Source organism: Staurois parvus, unplaced genomic scaffold (genome assembly GCF_062004578.1).
Source record: "Staurois parvus isolate SC_StPar_1 unplaced genomic scaffold, SC_StPar_1.0 ptg000086l, whole genome shotgun sequence".
Classification (NCBI taxonomy): Eukaryota; Metazoa; Chordata; class Amphibia; order Anura; family Ranidae; genus Staurois; species Staurois parvus.
In genome coordinates this window covers 8,204,073-8,231,500 of record NW_028317882.1, presented here as the reverse complement: position 1 = coordinate 8,231,500, position 27,428 = coordinate 8,204,073, and the positions used below count along the sequence as shown (strand labels likewise).

General features: G+C 44.2%; 1 protein-coding gene across 1 annotated transcript in view; it reads right to left on the bottom strand.

Moving 5' to 3' along the window:
• LOC149468504 (beta-1,4-galactosyltransferase 1-like) overlaps positions 1–11,120 on the bottom strand; it is a 102,537-nt gene extending 91,417 nt beyond the window's left edge. Inside the window, exon 1 of the mRNA XM_089670017.1 lies at positions 10,963–11,120. Within this exon, the coding sequence (XP_089526143.1) occupies positions 10,963–11,086 (124 nt within the window). The 5' untranslated portion in view covers positions 11,087–11,120. The remainder of the gene's footprint in view (positions 1–10,962) is intronic.
• Between the last annotated feature and the right edge of the window lie 16,308 nt (positions 11,121–27,428).

Here is a 27,428-nt window from a genome sequence, read left to right as displayed (position 1 = left end):
GCCGTTATCTGCTCTACGTTCCCTGTTGATACCCCTCTCCACCCCTAGAATGCAGGTGCTTTTTGATAAGTGGCATACAGACCTCCCCTCACTTTCAGAGGATGATTGGGAGGATTGTCTTCTACAGTGCCTCCCTACTATGATCTCGGCCAAGCACTGCTTCATACAGCTTAAATTTATCCATAGAGTATATAACACACCGCGGCGCTTAGCTGTGATAAATCCGGATAGATCTGCCATATGCCCTCGGTGTGATATAGAAGTGGGCACGTTTTTTCATATGTTTTGGGACTGTTCCAAACTTCTCTGCTTCTGGATAGGGGTGCTGGATACCATTAATGCTGTTAGTAAACTGTCTATTCCCATGGATCCGATGATTGTGTTCTAGGTCTTTTGGATCTCGTGGAGACATCTAAGCATAATCAATTGTTTGTCTTCTATACTTTTAACTATGCTAGGAGGGAAATTTTGTTGAAATGGAACCAGTTGGCTCCGCCGACAGTCTCGGGCTGTAATTGGCAATCAATGGGGCACTTCCGCTATACAAAGTTACTTATATGAACTGTAATTGCCCAGCTAAATTTGATAAAATATGGGCTGTGTGGGTGGAGGCTCAGGGCCTAACGGTATAACTATTGGATAATTTTAATAAATGCAACTGTTAAAAAAAGCAAAGCTTACTCACCACTCCCATGGATAGCACACCCTTCTAAGAACAGAGTTCTTGAACAGGTTCTTGGCTGTTCACAGAGAGTTATCATCTGAAAGCCTGTCAGTGCAGCAAGCAGAGATGACTGGCTAAAGACTGGATAGTGACACGGGGCGGACTGACCATTTGGAAACTCGGGCACTGCCCGAGGGCCCGGGGTCAGTAGGGGGCCCTATGAGATGCCCCTGGTACCTTTTTCATAGGCTTTTTGGAGTTTGGGCAAGGACACAGGGGCCCCATGATCCCCTATTGCCTGGGGGCCCCATGAGTTGTCAGTCCGCCCTTGAAGTGACAGTTCCGATACAGAGAATCTGATACTGTGAGGGACCGCCGAGCGGCACCACTAGCACTCCACTGGTCAGGCGTGCCCAGAGCGCGGAGTCTAAGCCCCAGGGTACTTGTTCACCAGGGCCCCTGATGGTGGGGATGGACTTGTAGTACCCCGAGACCAGGTCGCCACTACTGAGCACACCTGTCAGTGGTAGGGGTGTTCGCCAGGGGCTCCAACCAGGGAGAGCCAGATGTGAGGAGGTCGGGTGACCCCGATGGGATGGATGGATGGCTGAGCAAGTGCGAAGTCAGACAGGCCGAGTCGGTAACGTAGAGGACGGTAAGGTACAAGGGAGCAGGCAGAGAATCGTCGGGTCACATGCCAGGTCAGCAACAGGAGGTCAGATCTAATGAGGGGCATCCAGGGAGAGAGGTCAGGCAAGCAAGGGCCTGGGCAGGAGAAATCAGCAGGTCAAGAACAATCCGGGTCAATAAACTTACAAGGCACAGGTACAGAATCACAGGAAGCAGGTAAGACCAGAAGGCAACGAAATGACAGCTCAGGGACCTTTAAATATCCCACCCTGCGCTGCCATTGGTGCCCAGCGGGCGGCCGTGGCTTCTACTGCGCATGCGCGAACTCGAACGCCGCGGCCGGCCCGGACCTAGTGCCCGTGTACAGGGCGGAGCAGTGCGCCTGCGCCAGGACCATCGCGGCAGGGATCGAGGGGATCCCTGACATTGCCCCCCCCTACGGGCAACCTCCGGATGCCCACCCGATCTCTCCACCACGGGTGATCACAAAGAAACCTCCGGACAAGTCTAGGTGCATGGACATTACAGGCTGGTTCCCACGAATTGTCCTCAGGGCCGTAGCCCTTCCATTTGATGAGAAATTGGGTCTGGCCCCCCCTTCGTCGGCACTTCAGGATTGCCTCCACCTCGAATTCTTCTTCCTCTTCAACCGTTACGGCCTCCGGGGGCCTGGATTCCCGTTCTGGGAAGGCATCAGGGACTACCGGCTTCAACAGGGACACGTGGAAGACAGGGTGGATCTTGAGTGTCTCAGTGAGAACAAGTTCATAGGCCACTTCATTGACCATCCGTTTGATGCAAAAAGGGCCTATAAATTTAGGTCCCAACTTTTTTGACGGGCAGAGCATCTTCAAGTTCGATGTAGCCAGCCAAACCTTCTCTCCGGGCTGCAACACCAGATCCCCTCTTCGCTTCCTATTAAAAGCCCTCTTGTAGTCTTCTTGGGCTTGACGAATGGCTTCCTGTAGTTTTTTATTGTTTGAAGTGAAAAAGGTTAGTGCATCCTGTGTCGCTGGAATTGGGCATTCCGGGACTAAATCCGGGAGGAAGACAGGATGAAACCCATAGTTGGAGAAGAACGGGGACTGCCCAGTTGCTGAATGGCAAGCGTTGTTGTACGTGAATTCCGCCAAAGGGAGAAGTGGCACCCAGTCGTCCTGAGAAAATGATGTGTAGCATCGCAGGTATTGCTCTAGGGTCTGATTGGTCCTTTCGGTCTGACTATTGGTCTGAGGGTGAAATGCCGAGGAAAGGGATAGCTTGATATCCAGGGCTTTGCACAATGCCCTCCAAAATCTCGAGGTAAACTGCACCCCTCGGTCCGAGACGATGTCTTCGGGAACCCCATGCAGTCTGACGACCTCTCGAATAAAAACTTGCGCCGTCTCGGCTGCTGATGGAGTCTTCCGTAAAGGAATGAAATGGGCCATCTTGGATAAGCGGTCCACGACCACGAGAATTGCTGTGTGGTCCAGTGAAGGTGGAAGCTCGACTATAAAGTCCATAGAGATTTTCTGCCAGGGCCGTTCAGGGATGGGTAATGGACGTAGCAGGCCCCACTCCTTATTTCTTGAAGGCTTGTTCCGCTGGCAGATGGCACAGGAGCCCACGTAACTTTTACAATCCTTGGCCATGTCCGGCCACCAGAAGGAACGTCGGAGAAGTTCCAGGGTCTTGACTGGGCCAAAATGTCCTGCCATCGGGTTGTCATGGCAATGTCCCAAGACTAAGGTTCGGGCATCCTCCGGCACCACAATCCGGTCCTCCCTCCTTAGGAGTCCCCCCTTGTTCTGGAGGGGCGCCCCATCGGAGGTAGACATCGCTGTGGACGCTCTCAGGATCTCGGAACGAAGGTTCGTCTGGAGGGCCAAGAAGTTTCCTGCAGGAAGAATAGTGTCAGGTACTGGGATCTCCTTGGTGTCCTCGTACATGCGCAACAACACGTCTGGCTTCGTGTTTTTTGAACACGGCCTGTATGTGATGTGGAACTGGAACCTCGAGAAAAACAATGCCCATCTTGCTTGTCGTGAGCGCAGACGTTTGGCCGTCCTCAGATATTCCAGGTTCTTGTGGTCCGTGAATATCAGGATGGGATGGGAGGCACCTTCCAGCAGGTACCTCCATTCTTCTAATGCGGTCTTGATAACCAGTAGCTCTCGATCCCCAATGTCGTAGTTCCTCTCCGCAGGGGTAAGTTTCCGTGAGAAGAATGCTACTGGGTGAAGTAATTCCTTGGCGCCCTTTCGCTGGGAAAGGATGGAGCCAACCGCGTTTTCTGACGCATCTACTTCTAAGATGTAGGGCAGGGAGGCGTCGGGATGACCCAGAATGGGTGCCGAGGTAAATAACTTCTTTAGTGCTTCAAAAGCTTCCTGTGCCTCTGGCGTCCATCTGAATCGCGTCCCAAGCTTGGTTAACTGAGTGATGGGGGAGACCAGACCTGAGAAGTTCTTGATGAACTTCCGGTAGAAGTTTGCGAACCCAATAAAACGTTGGACGCTTTTCCTGTCCGTGGGTTCAGGCCAATCTGGGATCGCAGAGACCTTCTGAGGGTCCATTGCGACCCCCGTGGTGGAGATAATCAGACCCAGAAATGTAACGCTAGCCTGTTCAAAGCAACAATTCTCTGCTTTAGCGTACAACCCATGCTGCCGCAACCGCCCCAACACCTTTGTTACATGTACCCTGTGCTCCCCCAGGGAGGATGAGAAAATCAAAATGTCGTCTAAGTAGACGATGACAAAGATGTCCAGGAAGTCCCTAAAGATGTCGTTTACAAAGTGCTGGAAGGTGGCCGGCGCATTGCACAACCCGAAAGGCATTACCAGGTATTCGAAATGGCCGAAACGGGTGCGGAAGGCCGTTTTCCACTCATCCCCCTCCCTTATGCGAACCAAGTTGTAGGCTCCCCTTAAGTCCAGCTTGGTAAATACTACAGCAGCTTTTAAGCTCTGGAATAATTCAGGTACCAGTGGTAATGGGTAAGGATTTTTAATTGTGACCCTATTCAGCTCCCGATAGTCAATACATGGCCTCAAAGTCTTGTCCTTCTTTTCTACAAAGAAGATCCCTGCACCTGCTGGGGAAGTGGAGGGACGGATGAATCCCTTCCGGAGGCTGTCCTCAATATAATCCTTCAGGGCCCCTAATTCTAGCTCAGAAAGGGGAAAAATTTGCCCGAAAGGAATTTCAGAACCGGGTAACAGATCAATAGGACAGTCATATGGGCGGTGGGGGGGTAGAGCATCTGCTCCCCGTTCACTGAACACATCAAGAAACTTATGATAGGCTGCAGGAATCACTTGTTTTAGGCTGGCATCCCCTTCAGAGCACAGGAGGACCTGGGGGACCTCCGGGCCCGAAGTTCGACACAGTTCCCGACAGTATGGGGAAGGGAACGAGACAACCCCAGTTTCCCAGTCAATTTGGGGGTTATGGGCCCGCAACCATGGGAGCCCCAGAATGACTGGGAAAAGGGGTGATGCAATAGCATCCAGGCGGAGAAGTTCCCGGTGCTGACCGGCAATGGAAGTCACAATGGAAGGGGTCTCCTAGTTAACCACCCCTGACTTTATCCGGGACCCATCAGCCAAAAAGATGTGAAACCCCTTCTCCTTTGGACGGAGGGGGATACCCTGCTGGTGAGCAAAATTGATATCCACAAAACAGCTGCATGCCCCCGAATCAACTATGGCCGTCACCTCCACGGTCCTTTCTGAAAGCTGAAAGGAGAGGGGAAAAACTAAGTATTGGGACGGATTCATATTGCCAATAGATAAAGAAGATGAGGTGAACTTACTCAGTTTCTGCGGGCAGGAACGTACCATGTGACCAGCTTCACCGCAGTAGAGACACAGATTCTGGGAGCGTCTGCGCTGGCGTTCCTCTGGCGGTAGTTTAGGCCGTGCCAGGCCTAGCTGCATGGGTTCGGGAGCATCTTCAGATGGCAGGTTCTGGATGTTTGGCCTAGTATGTTGACTGGATCCTTGGAATGACCCCCATGTATGACCAGACCTCTCCAATCTGCGCTCCCGTAGCCTACGGTCAATTTTAATGGTGAGTGCAATCAAGTCCTCTAATGTCTCGGGCACCTCTACCTGGGCGAGCTCGTCTTTCAGAGCCTCAGATAGGCCCATACGGAACTGGTGCAAAAGTGCGAACTCGTTCCAGCGAGTGTCTCTCATCCAGCGCCTAAAGTCAGAGGCGTATTCCTCAGCCGCTCGCCGACCTTGTCGGAGTGCGTATAATGTGGCCTCGGCCGAGGCCGCCCGTTGTGGGTCATCGTATAAGATGGCCATAGCGTTAAAGAAGTTGTCAACCGTAACCAGATGGGGATCATTATTTCCCCTTAGTCGGTGGGCCCAGTCTTGGGGTTCACCCTGCAACAGGGAGATAACAAACCCCACTTTCACCGATTCTGTCAAAAAGGTCCGTGGTTGCAGTTCAAAGTAGAGCAGACAGGAGTCACGGAATGACCGAAAGCGTGTGCGATCCCCGTGGAAGCGCTCGGGTAAGGGTACTCGGGGTTCCGCCATAGGGAGTGATATGGAAGGCCCAGGAGCCAGCTCGTGGGCTGCTGCGACCGGAGGTGGGCCTGTGAAACAGGGGCAGATATGGTGCAGGCCTGAAACCGATTCTCAATCTGCAAACATCTGTCCTGCAAAGAGTTTACTGCTTGCGTCAGGGTAGCCAGGTGCCTGCAAACCTCCTCCATCGGGGAGGGTCCTCCTCGAGGCTCAGTCATGGCCTTCTGGTACTGTGAGGGACCGCCAAGCGGCACCACTAGCACTCCACTGGTCAGGCGTGCGCAGAGCGCGGAGTCTAAGCCCCAGGGTACTTGTTCACCAGGTCCCCTGATGGTGGGGATGGACTTGTAGTACCCCGAGACCAGGTCGCCACTACTGAGCACACCTGTCAGTGGTAGGGGTGTTCGCCAGGGGCTCCAACCAGGGAGAGCCAGATGTGAGGAGGTCGGGTGACCCCGATGGGATGGATGGAAGGATGGCTGAGCAAGTGCGAAGTCAGACAGGCCGAGTCGGTAACGTAGAGGACGGTAAGGTACAAGGGAGCAGGCAGAGAATCGTCGGGTCACACACCAGGTCAGCAACAGGAGGTCAGATCTAATGAGGGGCATCCAGGGAGAGAGGTCAGGCAAGCAAGGGTCTGGGCAGGAGAAATCAGCAGGTCAAGAACAATCCGGGTCAATAAACTTACAAGGCACAGGTACAGAATCACAGGAAGCAGGTAAGACCAGAAGGCAATGAAATGACAGCTCAGGGACCTTTACATATCCCGCCCTGCGCTGCCATTGGTGCCCAGCGGGCGGCCGCGGCTTCTACTGCGCATGCGTGAACTCGAACGCCACGGCCGGCCCGGACCTAGTGCCCGTGTACAGGGCGGAGCAGTGCGCCTGCGCCGGGACCATCGCGGCAGGGATCGAGGGGATCCCTGACAGATACAATCCCGGTGTGGTGATCGGCGTCACCACTGTGCTGAACTGGTATGCAGACTCCTGCAGTAGTAGCCAGGAATCTGTCTCTGGAGGAGAATGGCAGTCCTCCTGTGTTTAGTTACAAAGGAGGTCTGGTGCGAGAATCATTGCTCTCGCTATAATGTTCATGGAAATAACTCACATGTGTGGTGCGATCACCATTTACCCATATGCGTGTGGGATCTATGTATGCGTTCGCCTTTGCACATGAGCATGGGGGGGGCGCTCTTTCATTTTTTCATTTTTTAGATTTAATTTTGTTTTATTTTTACATCTCTTTAATTTTTTTAAATCACTTTTCTTGATTGGTTATCACAAGGGATGAACAACATCCCTTGTGATAGCATGGACAGTGACAAGTACTCTTTACTGAGACATTTGGGGTCTATTAGACCCCATATTTTTCTTCTGCTGTTATTACTGAGATTGGTTTGATCAGATGTTTTTTCGAAGGCGGTATTGGCCTGTTTACATCTGACTTAAACCAGAAGTGATAAAATACTCGTCGCCTCCAGTTTCTTAGACCAGTGTCTAAGACTAGAGAATTCTTCAGCAGGGATTGGATGAATCTTTGGAAAGACAGCAACAGACTTAAAGGATAAATTCACCTTTTGTAACATGTTACACCCATATTCAGGGTGTAACACAGTGTTTCTCAACCTTTTTTCAGACACGGCACCCTTTAAAACTAAGCACAATCTCCAGGCACCCCTTTCTAATAAAAATCTACAGTAAACTAATAGTTTTACATAACAAAGCAACACCTACACACATTGGAATCCCAACATTAGAAGTGAGTTATTCTTACAAAGCAAATGCAAATACAGGTGTACCTTGGTTTACAAATACCTCGGTTAACGTAATTTTCAGTTTACGAATGAAAATCCATTGAAAATAATGTATCGGTTTACGAATTTTTTACAATTTTGTTTCGCAATATGAAGTGTATGTTGGTGCCGATTTTTAAATGCAATTGCCTGCTTTTTTTTTCTTCACTATAGCTCAAAGAGCTGTCACTTTCCCCGGAGTTAGTTTTTTTTTAGAAACTAAAAGGAAACATTGTTTCTTTTTACTTGGGGAAATAAACTAAAAAGAAACTTTCTCTTTTAGCTGAGAGGAAAGTGATGGTTGAATCTCTGAGCTATAGTGAAGAAAAAAAAAAGCGGTAATTACATTTAAGGACCACCACCATAGTAAATAATCAATGATGTCACCTGGGGCGGAGTCACTCGGGTTATGTCACTGGGTAGCCCCACTCCTTACCTATTTAAGAACTGTCAAACCACTGGAGCAGGCAGACGGTGGGAGCCATCGTCAGCAGCGGAGCCTTTTTTCAAAAATTATTTTTTTCGGGTCGGCAACTGCGGGGGGCATCGTGATTGACGTTGGATCTACTGCAGGGGACATTCTTTTAGCCATTTCTTTTAATAAAGGACTTGTCAAAGACCATGTCCTGTCTTTTTTCACACTATACTTTTTGTTTTTTTATGAATGAGTATCAGGACCATGTACCCTATACTCATTCACATGGGGTGGGGCGGAATCTGGGGGCCCGCTTGTTAAACGAGGCTTCCAGATTCTGATAAGCCCCCTGCCCGCAGACCCCCACAACCACAGCCCAGGGTTGTGGGGAAGAGGCCCTTGTCCCCATCAACATGGGAACAAGGTGCTTTGAGGGGGGAGCCCCCCTGACCCAAAGCAAACCCCCCCATGTTGAGGGCATGTGGCCTGGTATGGTTCAGGAGGAGGGGCGCTCGCTCGTCCCCTCCTTTCCTGACCTGCCAGGCTGCATGCTTGGATAAGGGTCTAGTATGGATTCGGGGGGGCCCCATGCCATTTTTTTTTTTTTAATTTTGGCATGGGAGTTCCCTTCAAAATCCATACCAGACACGAAAGGGCATGGTATGGATGGGAGAGGGAACCCCACACCGGTTTTTAAAAAATGTTTTAATTGCCAACAATTCTTTTACATTCAGCTGTCAGTGGGGAACCCCGCCGACAGCTGAAACATTAACACATGGTTGTCACAACTAAAATACCGCATGAGTTAATAAAATAACTCATGCGGCATTTTAGAAGCGTTTACTGTTTTTCTGACCTTTGGAATGGATTAATTGGTTTTCAATGCATCCCTATGGGAAATAGCGTTTTGGCTTACAAATTTTTTGCTATACGAAACTTTCCACAGAATGAATTAAATTCGTAAACTGAGGTATGCCTGTATACTGTAGCAGGTAATTAGAGGTTTACACTTTCTTTTTAACAGGTTTCCCTACAGGGCTGCCTCATTCATACACATATCTTTATTTATTAACTTTTATCGTTTAGTTTAGCAGGAAATGTGTGAAATGTGTATTTCTAGTGAAAATATTGTTTCAGTAACCTTATGTGCAACTATTGCAGGATCTAAAAAAAATCAATAGTACCTTCTTTTGATTTTACTGGTTTTATGCTTTCAGAAAATCTATTGTCTGGAGAATCTTTAGCAAACTGACAGCTGTAATGAAAAAAAAAAATAATAAAAGAAGGGAAACATTTAAAAAATGGTGGCCCCTAAGCTGGGGTTGAGGGAGAGTTTGTTGGGTAGGCTGTACGGAGTCCCATAATTTCTAACAGCAGCCCTGTTTCCCTGTAAACCAAAAAGAGCATTTCCATTTGTATTCACTTCTGCAGTGGGCATGATGAGCTCATAGACAAAGATTTCAGCCATCCTTTCATTGATTCTAATATTTCTGTTACTATTTCTGTGACCTGTCACAGAAGTAGATCTGTTTCGGCAATTTGGTCAGATGAGATAAACAAGAATCTGGTATATATTTTATATATATATATATATATGTATATATATGAATTGAATTCGTTCTGCTGGACTTTTCGTATTGCAAAAAAATTTGTAAACCGAAATGTGGATTCCCATAGGAATGCATTGAAAACCAATTAATCCATTTCAGAGGTCAGAAAAAAAGTAAAAAAAAAGTATTTTTTCTGTTCAAAACTCTTTATAAAGTGCACTTTAAAGGCATAAATATTGAACAGGGACATGATTAAAAATGAATTCGTAAATGCATTGAAAACCAATTAATCCATTCCAGAGGTCAGAAAAAACTAAAAAAAAAGTTTTATCTGTTCAAAATTCTTTATAAAGTGCGCTTTAAAGGCATAAATACTGTACAGGGACATGATTACAAAAAAATTTGTAAATGCACTGAAAACCAATTAATCTGTTCCGGAGGTCAGAAAAAAGTAAAAAAAAGTCTTATCTGTTCAAAACTCTTTATAAAGTGCACTTTAACGGCATAGTACTGCACAGGGACATGATTTTAAAAAAATTTGTAAATGCATTGAAAACCAATTAATCTGTTCGTATAGCGAAAAAGATTTGTAAACCGAGCCATTATTTTCAATGGATTTTCATTCGTAAACCGAAAATTACATTAACCGAGGCATTCGTAAACCGAGGTATGCATATATATATATATATATATATATATATATATATATATATATATATATATAAAATGAGAACAATATTGCTAGCACCATTCCACTATGTAATGTTAATAGGAATCTGAATTTTTTGCACAATAATGAACTGATTACTGAAGAAGTACTTTTTCATTTAGTTTATGGTTGCTTCAAGCAACCAAACAGGTTCAAGAACTATACCTATTGTTTTAAGCATCCACCAAACTTATCTGTCAGTTAAAGTAAGTGAAGGCTTACAGGCTTAGGAGGAAAAATTACTTCTACATAAATGAACGTTGGAGTATATATAGCAAATTTAAACGTTTTTTAAAACAAAATTAAATTTAACTTCATATGTGTTTTTTTTTTTTATTGTTATATGATGTATGATACTGATTATTCATCTGTTGCATATTATACAGGTCTAGCAAAAATAACAGTAAATAAAATGTATGTTCAGTGCAAACCAAGTTCAACATTAATGTAAAATTGGCATTATGATTACATGTTTAAAAGATGTACTACTTAACAAATATAAATGCTGCACAACAAATATGATAGATACATTTTAACAGGTCATAAGAACAGAACAATTTATAAATGCTAGGACTTCACTCCCATTTAAACTAGATTAAATGAAGAATTTCCGTAGCAATTTTCTAAAAAAAAGTTTTCATTGTTTGAATGAAAACGTTATAAATTTTCAACTTACGTTGTAGATTAGAAGCTTTAATATTTATGTTTTCCAAGTAATTGTCCAAAAAAAACGATTTCAGAGTCATCAGTAAAAAAACAGAAATACAGATAAGAAACAAAAGAAGTTTTCTGTAATCCATCCTGCGATATTTTTGTGCACTGGTTAACACTTCATCATAGGTAAAATGAATGTGTACAGTGCATTACTGAGCTGTCATGCCCTTCACTTCTGTAACACACAACAAAAAAAAAAAAAAACACCCTAGATTAACTTGTCATTCTACATTCCATTTGTGTGACAAGCAACAGTCGCTATAATCAAAACAAACAAAATGCACATCTTTTTAATTTCCTTTTATTTTGAAGACTGTTAGGCATTGTACCTGCGATCAACAGATCATGGGTAAAATGTCTGGATCCTGCAGACTCTCAGTACACTCTCTACCTGCTCACCAGAACCCTACAGTTCAATGAGAACTACAAGACCGATGGTACTTGTAGTTCATTCATTCACAGAACTTTATGAATTAATGATGTGCTGCTTGGGCGGCACCCGGTCGTTTTAAAAATTTGACAGTGATTGCAGATCAGAGTCATGAGGGATCAGGGGGGAGGAGGCAGGAGCAGGAACATGTTCCACCCTAAAAACGGATAGAACATGTAACATATCAAAGGTGAATTTATCCTTTAACGTTTTATTTGCGACACACCAGGGAATCTTTACTTATGATTCTAATGTCTATTAAACAATTGTTTTAATTGACTTTAAATCAAATCTTTTTAGGTTGAATTCCAATTTTAATCATTTCTAAACCCAACAACAAATATATTGCAGTTCACCAGTCCTTATATGTGGAGCCAGCATTACTTTTCATGTGTCGGTTTTTTTCTTATATTTTCACTTGGTGATACTACTGTAACACACTTCCTGTCCTGGGGGACCAACACAGACACTCTGTCTATGGATGAACAACATTGTCAAACCTAGATAAGAACTACAGAACACCTTCCCTCTCCTCGTCTACAGAACACAGGAGATATAGTCAGTCCTCAGTGATAGCTGAGAATAATGTAACTGATAATGAGTGGTGAAAACCTCACAGAGGAATAGAGGAGTCCTGCAGTGAAGGAGTGGTGGAACCCTCCAATGCATTTGAGCGCTTTTAGACCCCAGGAAAAGCACTTTCTGGCTCCTGTGGTTGAGCTGATTTTCCCCAGGATTAAAGGAGACCTTCCCCACTTGTGTACGGATGGAGCTATATGATTAAACCCGGAGCTGTCATTACACCACTGCACCTCCAGATGTAACAGATTTTAAACAGATGCACATTTTTGTTTGCTTTCTGGTGAGTGTACATCCGCCCAAGGCAGTGGATTCCCTTCATGAATATTTGCACGATTGCACTTCTTTACTTGGATATATTGCAATAATTTGAGGACTATTGCTGTTTACTGCTCGCTATGTGATATAGATTGTCATCACGGACATTTATTGGTTCACCCAGTTGCACAATTGCACACACTTTTGCACTTTATTTATTTGCATGATTTTAGCATTTTTATTTTTCATGCGTTTATAGCGCTACACTTTTTTCACACACAAAAATTACATTAATCGAGGTGTTCAGAAACTGAGTTACACCTGTATATTTAAGCCCTGGTTCACACTGATGCAGTTCAGAATTCACAGCGTTTTCAGTACGAATTCATTCCGCCCAGCATCAGAATCGCACCCCATTCATGTGAACCGCTGCGGGTGTGTATGTTAAGTTATCAATACCCTGAAAGCGATCCACAAAACGAGGTGCGATGTGAAGAATCAGATTGCATAGGTGTAAATACCTATCCGATTCTAGTGCGGACCCAAAAAAAAGGGTCCTGCAAGTTTTTGGAGCGGATGCGGTGTGAATAGAGCCATACAAAATCGCTTGTGATTTGCACAGGAATGCTCTGCGGTTCCTGTGTGAATCACATGCGATATACGGAGCCACACGTATGTGAACCCAGGCTAATAGAGAAGTATGGCAAAAGCTTTTTTGGTCATACTGTGGTTAGATTGTAGGCTGAGAAGTAGGAAGAATCAATACAGCAAATATGCAGTGTGATAGGGGACCACAGCGGATAGCAAGGAAGTAAATGAAGCTAAGACCACAGTTTTACTCACTTCCTTGCTATCCAGTGTGGTCCCCTATGACACTGCAGCCTATGGTCTGACCACACCACTCCCTGCTATGCCCATTCACCTATAGCAATTGGAGATGTGCTTTCCATTAGGGCCCATACAAGGACACCACCTGCTGGTATATTTTAATAATGTTCAAACTCCATTTAATACATGTAAGTGCAATATTGTGTTTTACTTGTCTTTATTGATTTTACTACAGCACACTACAGTAGCGCACTCTCGCCTTGTTTTTTACCCCTTGATGGGCACCACGCACTACATGGGCTGGTGAGGTCATCTTCCAGAAATTCCTTTCTATCCAGCTTTTGTTTATATCCACTAAGAACCAATAGAAGATAACCATATGCTGGATTTCCTGAGTAATGCCTGGCCCTTATCTTCCAAATGTGAGTATATCTTATATTTTTTATATTTTTTATACCATCTTTCTAACAAAGCCACTGAGAGCTGTTTGCCCCCCACCCCCTCCCTTTCTCTCTTTTTATCATTTCATACTTATTGAAGGATTTATGGAGGCCTTACCTGCAAGTGCATTTGTATTTACTGGAAAGCTGGATTTATCCATATAATCCAAGAACTCACTCCCGGTTGATGCTGGGTTGAACCTCGTAATGTCACTATATATATATACTGTATATATATACACACACATACACTATATTGCCAAAAGTATTAGGACACCCCTCCAAATCATTGAATTCAGGTATTCCAATCACCTCTATGGCCACAGGTGTATAAAATCAAGCACCTAGTCATGCAGACTGCTTCTACAGACATTTGTGAAAGAATGGATTGCTCTCAGGAGCTCAGTGAATTCAACCGTGGTACCGTGATAGGTTGCCATCTATGCAATAAGTCTATCCGTGAAATTTCCTTGCTACTAAATATTCCACTGTCAACTGTTAGTAGTATTATAACAAAGTGGAAGCAACTGGGAGCAAGTTCAAGTCAGCCATGAAGTGGTAGGCTACGTAAAATAAAAGAGCGAGGTCAGCACATGCTGAAGCACACAGTGCATAGAAGTCGCCAACTGTCTGCAGAGTCAATGGCTAAAGACAATGTTTATTGAAATCTTCATATAAAAGCATAAATTACAACTCCATATGCTGAACAGAGGACAGTTGACATGTTTCACATAAAGACAAATGCTTTACCTGTTCTCTGTCCGGTGTATGGAGTTGTGATGTATGCTTTTATAGGAAGATAACAATAAACAATATTTTTACGAGAATTCTGTTGGAGTGCGGCCCAAGAATAATTTTTTTACTACTTCAGCTGTGGTCATGGGTCAGGTCTGCACCTGCTGGATCCCAGAGGGGCAGTTGCTGCACACTCTCACCTGGAATGATTTATAAGATTTCATTATTCAATAGCTAAAGACCCCCAAACTTTGTGTGGCCTTTAGATTAGCGCATCAACAGTGCACAGAGAAATTCCTAGAATGGGTTTCCATGGCCAAGCAGCTGCATCCAAGCCTTATTTCACCAAGTGCAATGCAAAGCATCAGATGCAGTGGAGTAAAGCAAGCCACCACTGGACTCTAGAGCAGTGGAGACATGTTCTCTGGAGTGATAAATTACGCTTCTCTGTTTGGTAATCCAATGAACATGTCTGGGTTTGGAGGTTCCCAGGAGAAAAGTACTTGCCTGACTGCATTGTGTTAAGTGTAAAGTTTGGTGGAGGGGGGATTATGGTCTGGGGTTGCTTTTCAGGGGTTGGGCTTGGCCCCTTAGTTCCAGTGAAGGGAACTCTTAAGGAGTCAGCATAACAAGACATTTTGGACAATTTCATGCTCCCAACTTTGTGGGAACAGTTTGGGGATGGCTCCTTCCTGTTCCAACATGACTGCGCACCAGTGCAGAAAGCAAGGTCCATAGAGACATGGATGAGTGAGTTTGGGGTGGAGGAAATTGACTGGACTGCACAGAGTCCTGACCTCAACCCAATAGAACATCTTTGTGATGAATTAGAGCGGAGACTGCAAGCCAGACCTTCTCGACTGACATCAGTGCCTGACCTCACAAATGCGCTTCCCGGAAGAATGGTCAAACATTCCCATAGACACATTCCTAAACCTTGTGGACAGCCTTCCCAGATGAGTTGAAGGTGTTATAGTTGCAAAGGGCAGGCCAACTCAATATTTATTTATTTAAGGTACTTATATAGCATTGTCAATTTACACATATATATATTGAACATTCGCATCAGTCCCTAACCCTCAAGGGGTGTACAATCTAAGGTCCCTAACTTACATTCATACATACACATATTAGGGCTAATTAACCTACCAGCATATCTTTGGAGCCTGGGAGGAAACCAGAGCACCTGGAGGAAACCCAGGCAAACACAGGGAGAACATGCAAACTCCATGCAGGAGGTGCCATGGTTGGGAATCGAACCCATGACCCATTTTACTGCAAGGCAGACGTGCTAACTGCTAAGCCACTGTGCCACTCGGTATTGAACCCTATGGACTAAGACGGGGATGCCAGTTCATGTGCATGTAAAGGCAGGCATCCCAATACTTTTGGCAATATAGTGTGTGTGTATGTATATATATATATATATATATATATATATACATACACACACACGTACATGTGTTTATGCTCTTCGGTGCGCACCAGAAAGTGTTTTTCATGCATGAAGGTAAAAACCTTCTGTGTGCAGCATCCCCCCCAGCCCCCCCTACTACTCACCTTAAGCCCCCTCTTGATCCACGATGTGCATTGGAGTCTCAGCTATTCCGGGACTCCATCTTCTCATTGGCTGAGACAGAAGTGGGAGCCATTGGCTCCCACTGCTGTTGGTCACAGACAGCGAGCCAATGAGAAGAGAGAGGGGGCGGGGATGAGCCACGGCTCCGTGTGTGAATGGACACTCGGAGCAGTGGGTTCCCCCACAGCCAGCTGTGTACAACTTGCAAAGTAAATAGCTAGCAATATGAGTAATACCAGTGTTTTAAGTGCCGTTTGTATGTCTTGTTTTGCCACATAGTAACAGAAAGTTGGTGTCAACCAGTGTTCAATAAACAGATTGCAAATATAGTGAAGGAAATAAGTATTTGATCCCCTGCTGATTTTGAATGTTTGCCCACTCACAAAGAAATGATCAGTCTAAAAATCGAATGGTAGGTGTATTGTAACACTGAGAGACAGAATAGCAACAAAAAATTCAAAAGAAATGCATGTCTAACAAATTATGCACTGATTTACATGTTCATGAGGGAAATAAGTATTTGCTCTCCTATCATTCAGCAGGATTTCTGGCTACCAGGTGCCTTTCATACAGGTAACAAGCTGAGATTGGAAGCAGTCTCTTAAAGGGAGTGCTGCTAATCTCATTTTGTTACCTGTATAAAAGACACCTATCTACAGGAGCAATCAATCAGATTCCAAACTCTCCACCATGCCAATGAACAAAGAGCTGTCCAAGGATGTCAGGGACAAGATTGTAGACCAACACAAGGTTGCACTGGGCTACAAAACTATCGCCCAGCAGCTTGGTGAGAAGGTGACAACAGTTGGTGCAATCATTCACAAATGGAAGAAACACAAAACAACTGTCAGTCTCCCTAGGTCTGGTGCACCATGCAAGATCTCGTGGAGTGTCAAGATCATGAGAACAGTGAGGAATCATCCCAGAACTACACGTGAGGATCTTGTCAATGATCTCCAGGCAGCTGGGACCACAGTCACCAAGAAAACAATTGGTAACACTCTACGCCGACAAGGATTTAAATCCTGCAGTGCCCGCAAGGTCCCTCTGCTTAAGAAAGCACATGTCCAGGCCCATCTGAAGTTTGCCGCTGAACATCTGAATGATGCAGAGGAGGACTGGTTGAAAGTGTTGTGGTCAGATGAGACCAAAATCAAGCTCTTTGGCATCAACTCAACTCGCCGTGTTTGGAGGAGGAGGAATGCTGCCTATGACCCCAAGAACACCATCCCAACTGTCCAACATGGTGGTAAAAACATTCTGCTTTGGGAGTGTTTTTCTGCTAAGGGTACAGGACAACTGCACCGCATCAAAGGGATGATGGACAGGGCAATGTACAGTCAAATCTTGGGTGAGAACCTTCTACCCTCAGCCAGGGCATTGAAAATGGATCGTGGATGGGTGTTCCAGCATTACAATGACCCAAAACACACGGCCATGGAAACAAAGGAGTGGCTCAAGAAGAATCACATTAAGGTTCTGGAATGGCCTAGCCAGTCTCCAGACCTTAATCCAATTGAAAATCTGTGTAGGAAGCTGAAAGTTTGAGTTGCCAAACGTCAGCCACCAAACCTTAATGATTTGGAGAGGAACTGCCAAGGGGAGTGAGCCAAAATCCCTCCTGAGATGTGTGCAAACCTAGTGGCCAACTACAGGAAACATCTGACCTCTGTGATTGCCAACAAGGGATTTGCCACCAAGTACTAAGTCATGTTTTGTGAAGGGATCAAATACTTATTTCCCTCATGAACATACAAATCAGAGCATAATTTGTTAGACATGCATTTCTTTTCAATTTTTTGTTGCTATTCTGTTTCTCAGTGTTACAATACACCCACCATTCAATTTTTAGACTGATCATTTCTTTGTGAGTGGGCAAACATTCAAAATCATCAGGGGATTAAATACCTATTTCCTTCACTATATAGTCTATTGTAGTTAGCAGGTGTAATGCACTCCACATTAGTTAGGTAGGGTTTTTTTTAGACAGAGGCTGGGTAGCAGCCTGGGATGAGTCAGCCTGGGAGTGAGGTAGTCAAGTCACCTCAGAACAGGCTGTGAGGCTCTAACAAGTAAGGGCTTCTGGAGACCTCCCACCTTTCCAGAAACTGGAGAACTTTCTGGAACAAAGGGGAGGAGGCCCAGATTTGCATGTTTGAGGGATCTTGGCTAATCCTCTGGCAGGAGGCTGGCCAAGGTGACCAAGGCAACCTTCAGATGTCACAGAGCCTGGGGAATAGTGTGCAGTGTCTTGTGAAATATGGATGGAGGAAGGCTGGAGTGTGGAGCCTAGAAGAGGGCCCAAGGGAGGGGAGCCTACCAACTGGCTCGTTGCTATACAGGAGGATCTTCACTGTACCATCTCTTTAGGAGGACATCCTGAGCAGCAGGGAAGGAGCCAGCCCAGCAAAAGGCCTGAAGGTAGCCGACAACCCACCAAGCTGACAGGTAAGGACAGTGTGAGTACTCCTACACCCCCTGGGCCAGAGAAGGAGAGAGGGCAGTCAGGTGAAAGACCCAACTAGCATCTCATCTGGCACTGCTTAATTGACAGCTCCTGGGCCCCCTAGACCAGGGAATATCCTCAGTGCAGCTGTGTGAAGAGGAGGAATCATCCAGGCTCTGAGGAGGTAAATCGAAGTGGTTTAAATGCACCTTAAAGAGAGACTGTTGCTAATCTTTGTACATAGTTGCTAAGGAGTTGTCCTCAACTTCTGCAGTTCCTTGGGCATCACATACACCTCTAGATCCCATCCAAGTTTAACCCCTTAATAAAAATTACAAAACCAAGCTCAAGGGCTGTTTACTGACTCCAGTGTGCAAAGTGTGAAAAAATGCGTCTTGCCTTGTAGTGCTAGAGCATAAGGGGACCTGAATCTAAACCAGAGGCCCCTGAAGGGGTAGTGTTACACAGGTATTGCGTCAATCTACCCAGGTCCAACACAGGGCCTTGTGTGTTTCAAGTAAAGGATGCTTAGAATGGCAGATGTCTCTCAGTGTAATTACATTATTTAAGTGTAACAGCATAAGGGGTGTCAAGATTCACATAGAACAAAGTATTTTACTTGTGTGTTTCACCTAAAAAGGGCAACATCAAGGCAGACTTGCATTGAATGGAGCAAACACCACTAAAAAATATAAATTGTGTGAATGAAACATCCGTGTTCTCTGCCCAGTCATTTGGTGCATATCAGATGGAAACTGAACAAACTAGAAGTAATGTGTCACAGTTATGCTGGTATCTGCTCCCAAGAGAAAGGGTTCAATTTCTGCATCATAACTGTAGATTCTTGCAACTGTAATTTACTGTATAAACATATCTACAACCAGACTCTGATGGGTCATTTGAAGGGGACATAGGACACCACTGTGGGGGTGGGGGTGATGTGAGGAAACAGAAGACATAACTCTGGAGGGGGGGGGGATGTAAAAGGGCACAGTACACTACTGTGGTGGAGGGAGTGATGGGAAGGGGCAGAGGACACCACTGTTAACAGGAAATTGTGGCATGAAGTAGGGGATTGTAATGTAAAGGGGAAGGGGAACTGAAGACACTTATGACACTATTTATGAAGTGCTATTTAGGGTATAATTACCCTATGGGTGCTTGTCCATTATTTCAGCAATGTGCAGATTGTTTGACCCCCAACTTACAAGTGATTGCTGCTGTGCACTAGGTATCTTTGTATGGACTTTGCTTCGTATAGACTGCCTGGATTTTTGACCATATACAGCTATTGCACTGCATCCTTCATGAATTCTATTTGGAGCCTAAACTATGACAATTTGTGGATAAGGTTATTTGTTTTTCTGTAAGGCACCCTTTTTTTTGTATGTTGACACATAGGGAGTACTCCTGGATACCATGATCTTGGAACTTTTACTAATTAATATCTCTTTACAGTATCCAATGTCATACATGGAAATTGGTCTGAGTTTACCATTAAGTCTATTTATATGAAGATATTTGAACACATCATGAACTATACCAGTTCATCTTTTCAGATATGTGCATACGTGAATATTTTTAGAGAAGGTTGATATAGAGACAGGATGGGATAGGCCATTGTTTTAATTTTATGTACATTTTTGGCTTAAAGTTTTTTAACCATTGTGTTTTTTATATGTGTTATTTAAAAAAATGTATACGCTTTGCATTATATGAATGACATTGCTTTATTGTCTTATAGAACAGGTTAAACACATATTTTTGAGCTGAGTCTCAGCCAGGTTTTATTGTTATCTGATGTTCTTGTTTCATAAGATACCTGTGACTCTTCTATATTTTGCTGAATGGGACTTTGAGGATTCTTTTCTAATTTGAGTACATAGCAGAGTCCAGAACTCAAGGTTGGTGGTGAACTGTGATCCCTTCTTTTGTCAGTAACAACTAAATGCCACAATGTTGCATGGGTTGAACAAGAAATTGGGATTTTTATATTTACTGTATAATACATTTTTTGAAGTTCATCAGGGGACATAGGAATCCATTATTCAGAGAAAAGTGGGATATACTGCTGCCTTTAGGAGGTATTGGAAACTGACAAACAAAATTGGCATTAAGGAGGCTATTGCAACTCTTCTCTTCCTTCCATGCTTTAGTTTTGTAGCAAAGCAGTATTAGGAATGGGTCATAAACATAGAGGTAGGACCAGTGTCCTTTATTGAACTTCAAGAAACTGATTTTATTAACATAAGTTCTCTTTGATTAAGGGACACAGAAATAAGTTATTCAGAGACAATTGGAATGTCCAAAAGTAGCCCAACTGAAGGTTGGGCATCAATAAGAAATCACAGGCCTATATAACAAAGCACATAGAACTTCTAAATACAGGCCTCAAAGCTGGCATCTGATGAAGCCTAAACATGCACCTGGTAAAACTCAAAGGACATGTGAACAAAAGACCAGATGGCAGTCTCCCAAATCTGTAAAAAAGGTTGCCTGATGCCAAAAAAACCCATTAAAATCTCAGAGACCTAGAAGAGTTCACCTTGACAGATAAAGGTGGAACCTTCTCTTCAGGCTTGATCAATTGATCTGAACCACCAAGGAATCATGGAACGGAGAAGCTGATTACCTTTTACAGAGACAAGGAGGTATGACAAAAAGAGAGCCAGTTTTTTTAATGAAAGCAGTGGCAGACATAGAAGGAATTACATTCAGACAATGAAGGGAAATTTACTTTTGATGCACTGGAGCCAGTCAGAGAGATGGAATAAAGACATAATTTTAAGATGAAAGGACAAAACCACCCAAAAGGAAGGAGACTCTAGGCCTTAATTCCACCTTGTCCTTGTATAGAACTAAGGATGATCAGAACATACCAAGGTTCAGTGTGACACATGTTGGGAGAACATGACTGAAGTATGATTGCCAAATCATTGTAGCCAGATTAGAGAGCCACAAGGCAGAAAAACAAAACTTATTTGTTGGGCACTTTGTACTCCATTTTTATGTGAGATGTTAGAAGAAGAGAGCACACAGATGTCATTGCAATTAAAACAAATAACAGTATACTTTATATACAGTGGGGCAAAAAAGTATTTAGTCAGCCACCAATTGTGCAAGTTCTTCCACTTACAAAGATGAGAGAGGCCTGTAATTGGCATCATAGGTAGACCTCAACTATGAGAGACAAAATGAGAAAACAAATCCAGACAATCACATTGGCTGATTTGGAAAGAATTTATTTGCAAATTATGGTGGAAAATAAGTATTTGGTCAATATGAAAAGTTCATCTCAATACTTTGTTATATATCCTTTGTTGGCAATGACACAGGTCAGACGTTTCCTGTAAGTCTTCACAAGGTTGGCACACACTGTTGCTGGTATGTTGGCCCATTCCTCCATGCAGATCTCCTCTAGAGCAGTGATGTTTTGGGGCTGTCGCTGGGCAACACGGACTTTCAACTCCCTCCAAAGGTTTTCTATGGAGTTGAGATCTGGAGACTGGCTAGGCCACTCCAGGACCTTGAAATGCTTCTTACGAAGCCACTCCTTTATTGCCCGGGCAGTATGTTTGGGATCATTGTCATGTTGGAAGACCCAGCCATGTTTCATCTTCAATGCCCTTGCTGATGGAAGGAGGTTTGCACTCAAAATCTCACGAAACATGGCCCCATTCATTCTGTCCTGTACATGGATCAGTCGTCCTGGTCCCTTTGCGGAGAAACAGCCCCAAAGCATGATGTTGCCACCTCCATGCTTCACAGTAGGTATGGTGTTCTTTGGATGCAACTCAGCATTCTCTCTCCTCCAAACACGACGAGTTGTGTTTCTACCAAACAGTTCTATTTTGGTTTCATCTGACCATATGACATTCTCCCAATCCTCTTCTGGATCATCCAAATGCTCTCTAGCAAACTTCAGACGGGCCCGGATATGTACTGGCTTAAGCAGGGGGACACGTCTGGCACTGCAGGATCTGAGTCCCTGGCGGCGTAGTGTGTTACTGATGGTAGCCTTTGTTACGTTGGTCCCAGCTCTCTGCAGGTCATTCACTAGGTCCCCCCGTGTGATCCTGGGATTTTTGCTCACCGTTCTTGTGATCATTTTGACCCCACAGGGTGAGATCTTGCGTGGAGCCCCAGATCGAGGGAGATTATCAGTGGTCTTGTATGTCTTCCATTTTCTAGTTATTGCTCCCACAGTTGATTTGTTCACACCAAGGTGCTTGCCTATTGCAGATTCAGTCTTCCCAGCCTGGTGCAGGTCTACAATTTTTTTTCTAGTGTCCTTCGACAGCTCTTTGGTCTTCACCATAGTGGAGTTTGGAGTGTGACTGTTTCAGGTTGTGGACAGGTGTCTTTTATACTGATAACAAGTTCAAACAGGTGCCATTGATACAGGTAATGAGTGCAGGACAGAGGAGCCTCTTAAAGAAGAAGGTACAGGTCTGTGAGAGCCAGAAATCTTGCTTGTTTGTAGGTGACCAAATACTTATTTTCCACCATAATTTGCAAATAAATTCTTTCCAAATCAGACAATGTGATTGTCTGTATTTGTTTTCTCATTTTGTCTCTCATAGTTGAGGTCTACCTATGATGCCAATTACAGGCCTCTCTCATCTTTTTAAGTGGGAGAACTTGCACAATTGGTGGCTGACTAAATACTTTTTTGCCCCACTATATATATATATATACTTACTATATATGGGACTTAAAAAAGAGCCATCACTTCCTAGAATACCATTCACAAATTGTAGAGTTTATTGTACATTATTAAAACATTTGAGCACACTTCACATTAAAGCAGAGCACCACTCAAAAGGGAAAGTTATGCTTTTAGCCTTTGTCCCCCGCTCCCCATTAAGGATTGGCACCTTTGGGGAGCGGGTGCCCGAATTTGACAGGTACTTCTGCTGCGATTGCCTAGGTGATCGTAAGCGGACGTTGTCCCCCCCCTCCCTCCCCGTAGTCTTCTAGGACACGTGACAGGTCCCAGAAGACTACGGCACCATTCACAAAGCACAACGCTTCTTGCACATGCACAGTAGGCACCCGGCTGTGAAGCCGCAAGCTGTCACAGCCGGGTGCCCACACTGAAGATGATGGCACCAGGGAGAGAAGACGGCTGGTGAAACCAGCTGTGGTGTGGACACCGCTGGATCGAGGGACAGGTTAGTGTTTGTATTTAAAAGTTAGTAGTTGCAGTTTTTGTAGCTGCTGACTTTTTGTTTTTTTCAGCTGGAACTCCGCTTTAAGGTACACAGTCTCATAATTGGAAAGATATATCATACCTATACCTTGAATGTAGTTCTCACCACTCAAGATTATATTACAGATTGGTCAACATATCATAGATAACCATTATCCATGCTGAAGAGAAAATGTAATTTTAGATTATAGATGAATTAGTATGCTGAGGTAAACAGGGGGGGAGAAATATTACCCCAACACGTTTGAAAACTTCTTCAGGGAATTCAGCACTTCAGCCATTTTGTGCATTGAAGACTGAGAAATTGTATAGATTTGCAGCACACATTTTATGACATTCTTGGATAGGCTACAATTTTTGAAGGAGAGAGCAGGCACATTGCAACTGAAAATAAAAAATGAATGTATTTTTTAGGAGACTGACAATGGATATATGTTACAAATGTGTTGCCTCACAGATATTAAGCCTGTATGCACAACTTTCAGTTTCAAAGTGACAGAACAGTCATATTACATCTGGAAATTAGTGTCCTAATTCAGAGGTGGACAAGATCAACATTTTAAAGTTTAGCTTCACAGATATTAAGCCTGTATGGACAGGCTCCATTCTCCAAGTGCCTGCAATGTGACTGAATGTCACTGCACTAAGTGACTGAGAAGGCATGTTGCATCTAGAAATAATAAAAATTAGTATCTTGATTCAGGGATTGAAGAGGTAAACATTTTACAGTTTAGCACCACAACTATTAACCCTTTTTAAACAGGCCAGAATTTTTTGGAAAGTGAGCAAGTATGTTGCATCTGGAAAGAAAAAAACAACTATTTGTTTCAAATTTAAAAGACATAATGTACAGATCTTTTAAGCCCTTACTTTAATTAAACACAAAAGATACCGGAATTTTGAGGGAGAGCAAGCACATTGTATGTAGTTAAAAAAACTAGCGTCTTGTTTAGGAGACTAAAGATGTAAAAAGCTTACAGATTCGTACAGATTTGCACCACAGATATCCTGTATGACCAGGCTCCATTTTCTGAGCAAATGAATAGGCAAATTGCATTTGGAAATAAAAAATATTTGTGTCTTTTGTGTTAAAGTGAAAATAAAAAAAATTGAATCACATTGTACCACATAGCTGAAGCATACCACATAGCTGAGAAATCCATTTCCAAGTATGGGTTAAGGTTAGAGTCTTGCAGAGATATTAAGCCTGCATGCGTAGGTTGCAATTTCTGAGTGAATGAGCATGCATATTGCATATGGAACAAAAAAGTAGTTTTTTTGTATACAATTGAAACAGATTTGCACCACACTTTCCAGTCCTCCACAGTTTCGGAAAGTAAGCAGATTGCACAAGCTAGCAATAAAATTGGCTTCGTTTTTCACAGACTAAATTAAGAAAAAAATTAACAGATTTGCTGCTAAGCTTGTAATCCTTTTCAGGCAGGCCACTTTTTCTGAGACAGAGAGCACGTAGATTGTAACTAGAACTAAGTGTAGCAGCCTTGTCTTAAACAGAGCTGCTAGTGAATTTAGTTACGCTGGATTGTAGGCAACCTGGTTGATTTATAGCAGGGGTCCTCAAAGATTCATAGCATGGATCCTCAAACTACGGGCCGCGGGCTGGATACAGCCCGCCAAAGCCATTTATGGTGTCCAGTGTGTTACAGAGTACAGTGCATTACCTCGTCCAGTGTGTTACAATATACAGTGCATTGCGGTGTCCAGTGTGTTACAGAATACAGTGCATTGTGGTGTCCAGTGCATTACAGAGTACAGTATATTGCGGTATCTGGTGCATTACAATTTACAGTGCATTGCGGTGTCCAGTGCGTTACAGTGTACAGTGCATTGCAGTGTGCAGTGCATTACAGAGTACAGTATATAGCAGTGTCCGGTGTGTTACAGTATACAGTGCATTGCGGGGTCCAGTGCGTTACAGAGTACAGTGCATTGCGGTGTCCAGTGTGTTACAGAGTACAGTGCATTGCGGTGTCCTGTGTGTTACAATACACAGTGCATTGCGGTGTCCAGTGTATTACAAAATACAGTGCATTGTGGTGTCCAGTGCATTACAGAGTACAGTATATTGCTGTGTCCGGTGCGTTACAATTTACAGTGCATTGCAGTGTCCAGTGCGTTACAATATACAGTGCATTGCAGTGTCCAGTGTGTTACAATATACAGCGCATTGCGGTGTCCTGTGCGTTACAGTGTACAGTGCATTGCAGTGTCTAGTGCATTACAGAGTACAGTGCATTGCGGTGTCCAGTGTGTTACAGTGTACAGTGCATTGCAATGTCCAGTGCATTACAGAGTACAGTGCATTGCGGTGGGTGTCCAGTGTGTTACAGTGTACAGTGCATTGCAATGTCCAGTGCATTACAGAGTACAGTGCATTGCGGTATCCAGTGCATTACAGTTTACAGTGCATTGCGGTGTCCAGTGCGTTACAATATACAGTGCATTGCGGTGTCCAGTGTGTTACAGTGTACAGTGCATTGTGGTATCCAGTGCATTACAGTTTACAGTGCATTGCGGTGTCCAGTGCGTTACAATATACAGTGCATTGCAGTGTCCAGTGCATTACAATATACAGTGCATTGCGGTGTCCAGTGCGTTACACTGTACAGTGTATTACAGAGTACAGTATATTGCGGTGTCCAGTGCTATACAGAGTACAGTGCATTGCGGTGTCCAGTGCGTTACAGTGTCCAGTGCATTGCAATGTCCAGTGCATTACAGAGTACAGTGCATTACAATTTACAGTGCATTGCGGTGTCCAGTGCATTACAGTGTACAGTGCATTGCAATATCCAGTGCATTACAGAGTACAGTATATTGTGGTATCCAGTGCATTACAGTTTACAGTGCATTGCGGTGTCCAGTGCGTTACATACTACAGTGCAGTTTAAATACCGTATTGGTTTTTTTCCTGTTTTTTTGCACTACAAATAAGATATGTGCGGTGTGCATAGGAATTTGTTCATAGTTTTTTCAAACTGTAGTCCGGTCCCCCAACAGTGTGAAGGTCCATGAACTGGCCTCCTGTTTAAAGTTTGAGGACCCCTGATTGATAGCCTTTGATCATTTGGGTTTTCACCTAAGCCTGGTTTAGCTGTGGTTCCTCCCTTCTATCAGTAGGTGGCATTGTTACCTTTGGCACTAGTATGATGGATTACAGTAAAGCTGGATTATGAATATGGAGGCTTTTCTCAGCTAATCAGTAGGAGTTTCATTACCGCTGAGCATGCTGGTGGAAAGTATAAATATTTGGGGAGGTCAGGTGATTGGTGTCTTCCCACCCAGACCTGGGCCTGGTGTGGATGAGTGAGGAACTAGTGTCCTGGTTAGGCCTGAGTCCTAGCCATGTGCTTAAGGCTCTTCTAGAGAGCCTGTTATCACCTGGAAGCATGAAGGAAGGAATGGAGACCTGAGATGAAGTACCAGAAGTGACTCTGCCATAGACCAGGGAACTGTGGAGAGCCTGGGAAAGTGTCAAAATGGCCTCATCTAGAGGGTTCCTGCAAGTCCTTGTGAGCTTTTGTGTTGTTGCTATGGGAGACATCTGTTGCCACTAAAGTACTGATTGCTGGTCGCAGCTTAAAGGATCTTTTTCTGTACTGCGGTTTACTCCCATTTTTTTGTCTAAGGAGTCTGCTAGTCTGCTGTCTTTTTGATTGGGGGTGTCCTGTGCCCTAACCCATTCTTCCTGAATTTTCTACCATTCTGAGAAATAAAACTAATTTTTGTGCATTCTAAAAGTGACTGGCGCCCATTTTTCTACACTGTCCACCACCCACCATGCCTAGCAACCTGCACACTGAGGTGAAATGTTAGCCCTCCCTGTCATTCAGGGTAACCCCCATGCTCCTGGAGGGCAGGGGGTTGCTACATTTTTGGTGCCCAATGTGGTGCTTGACA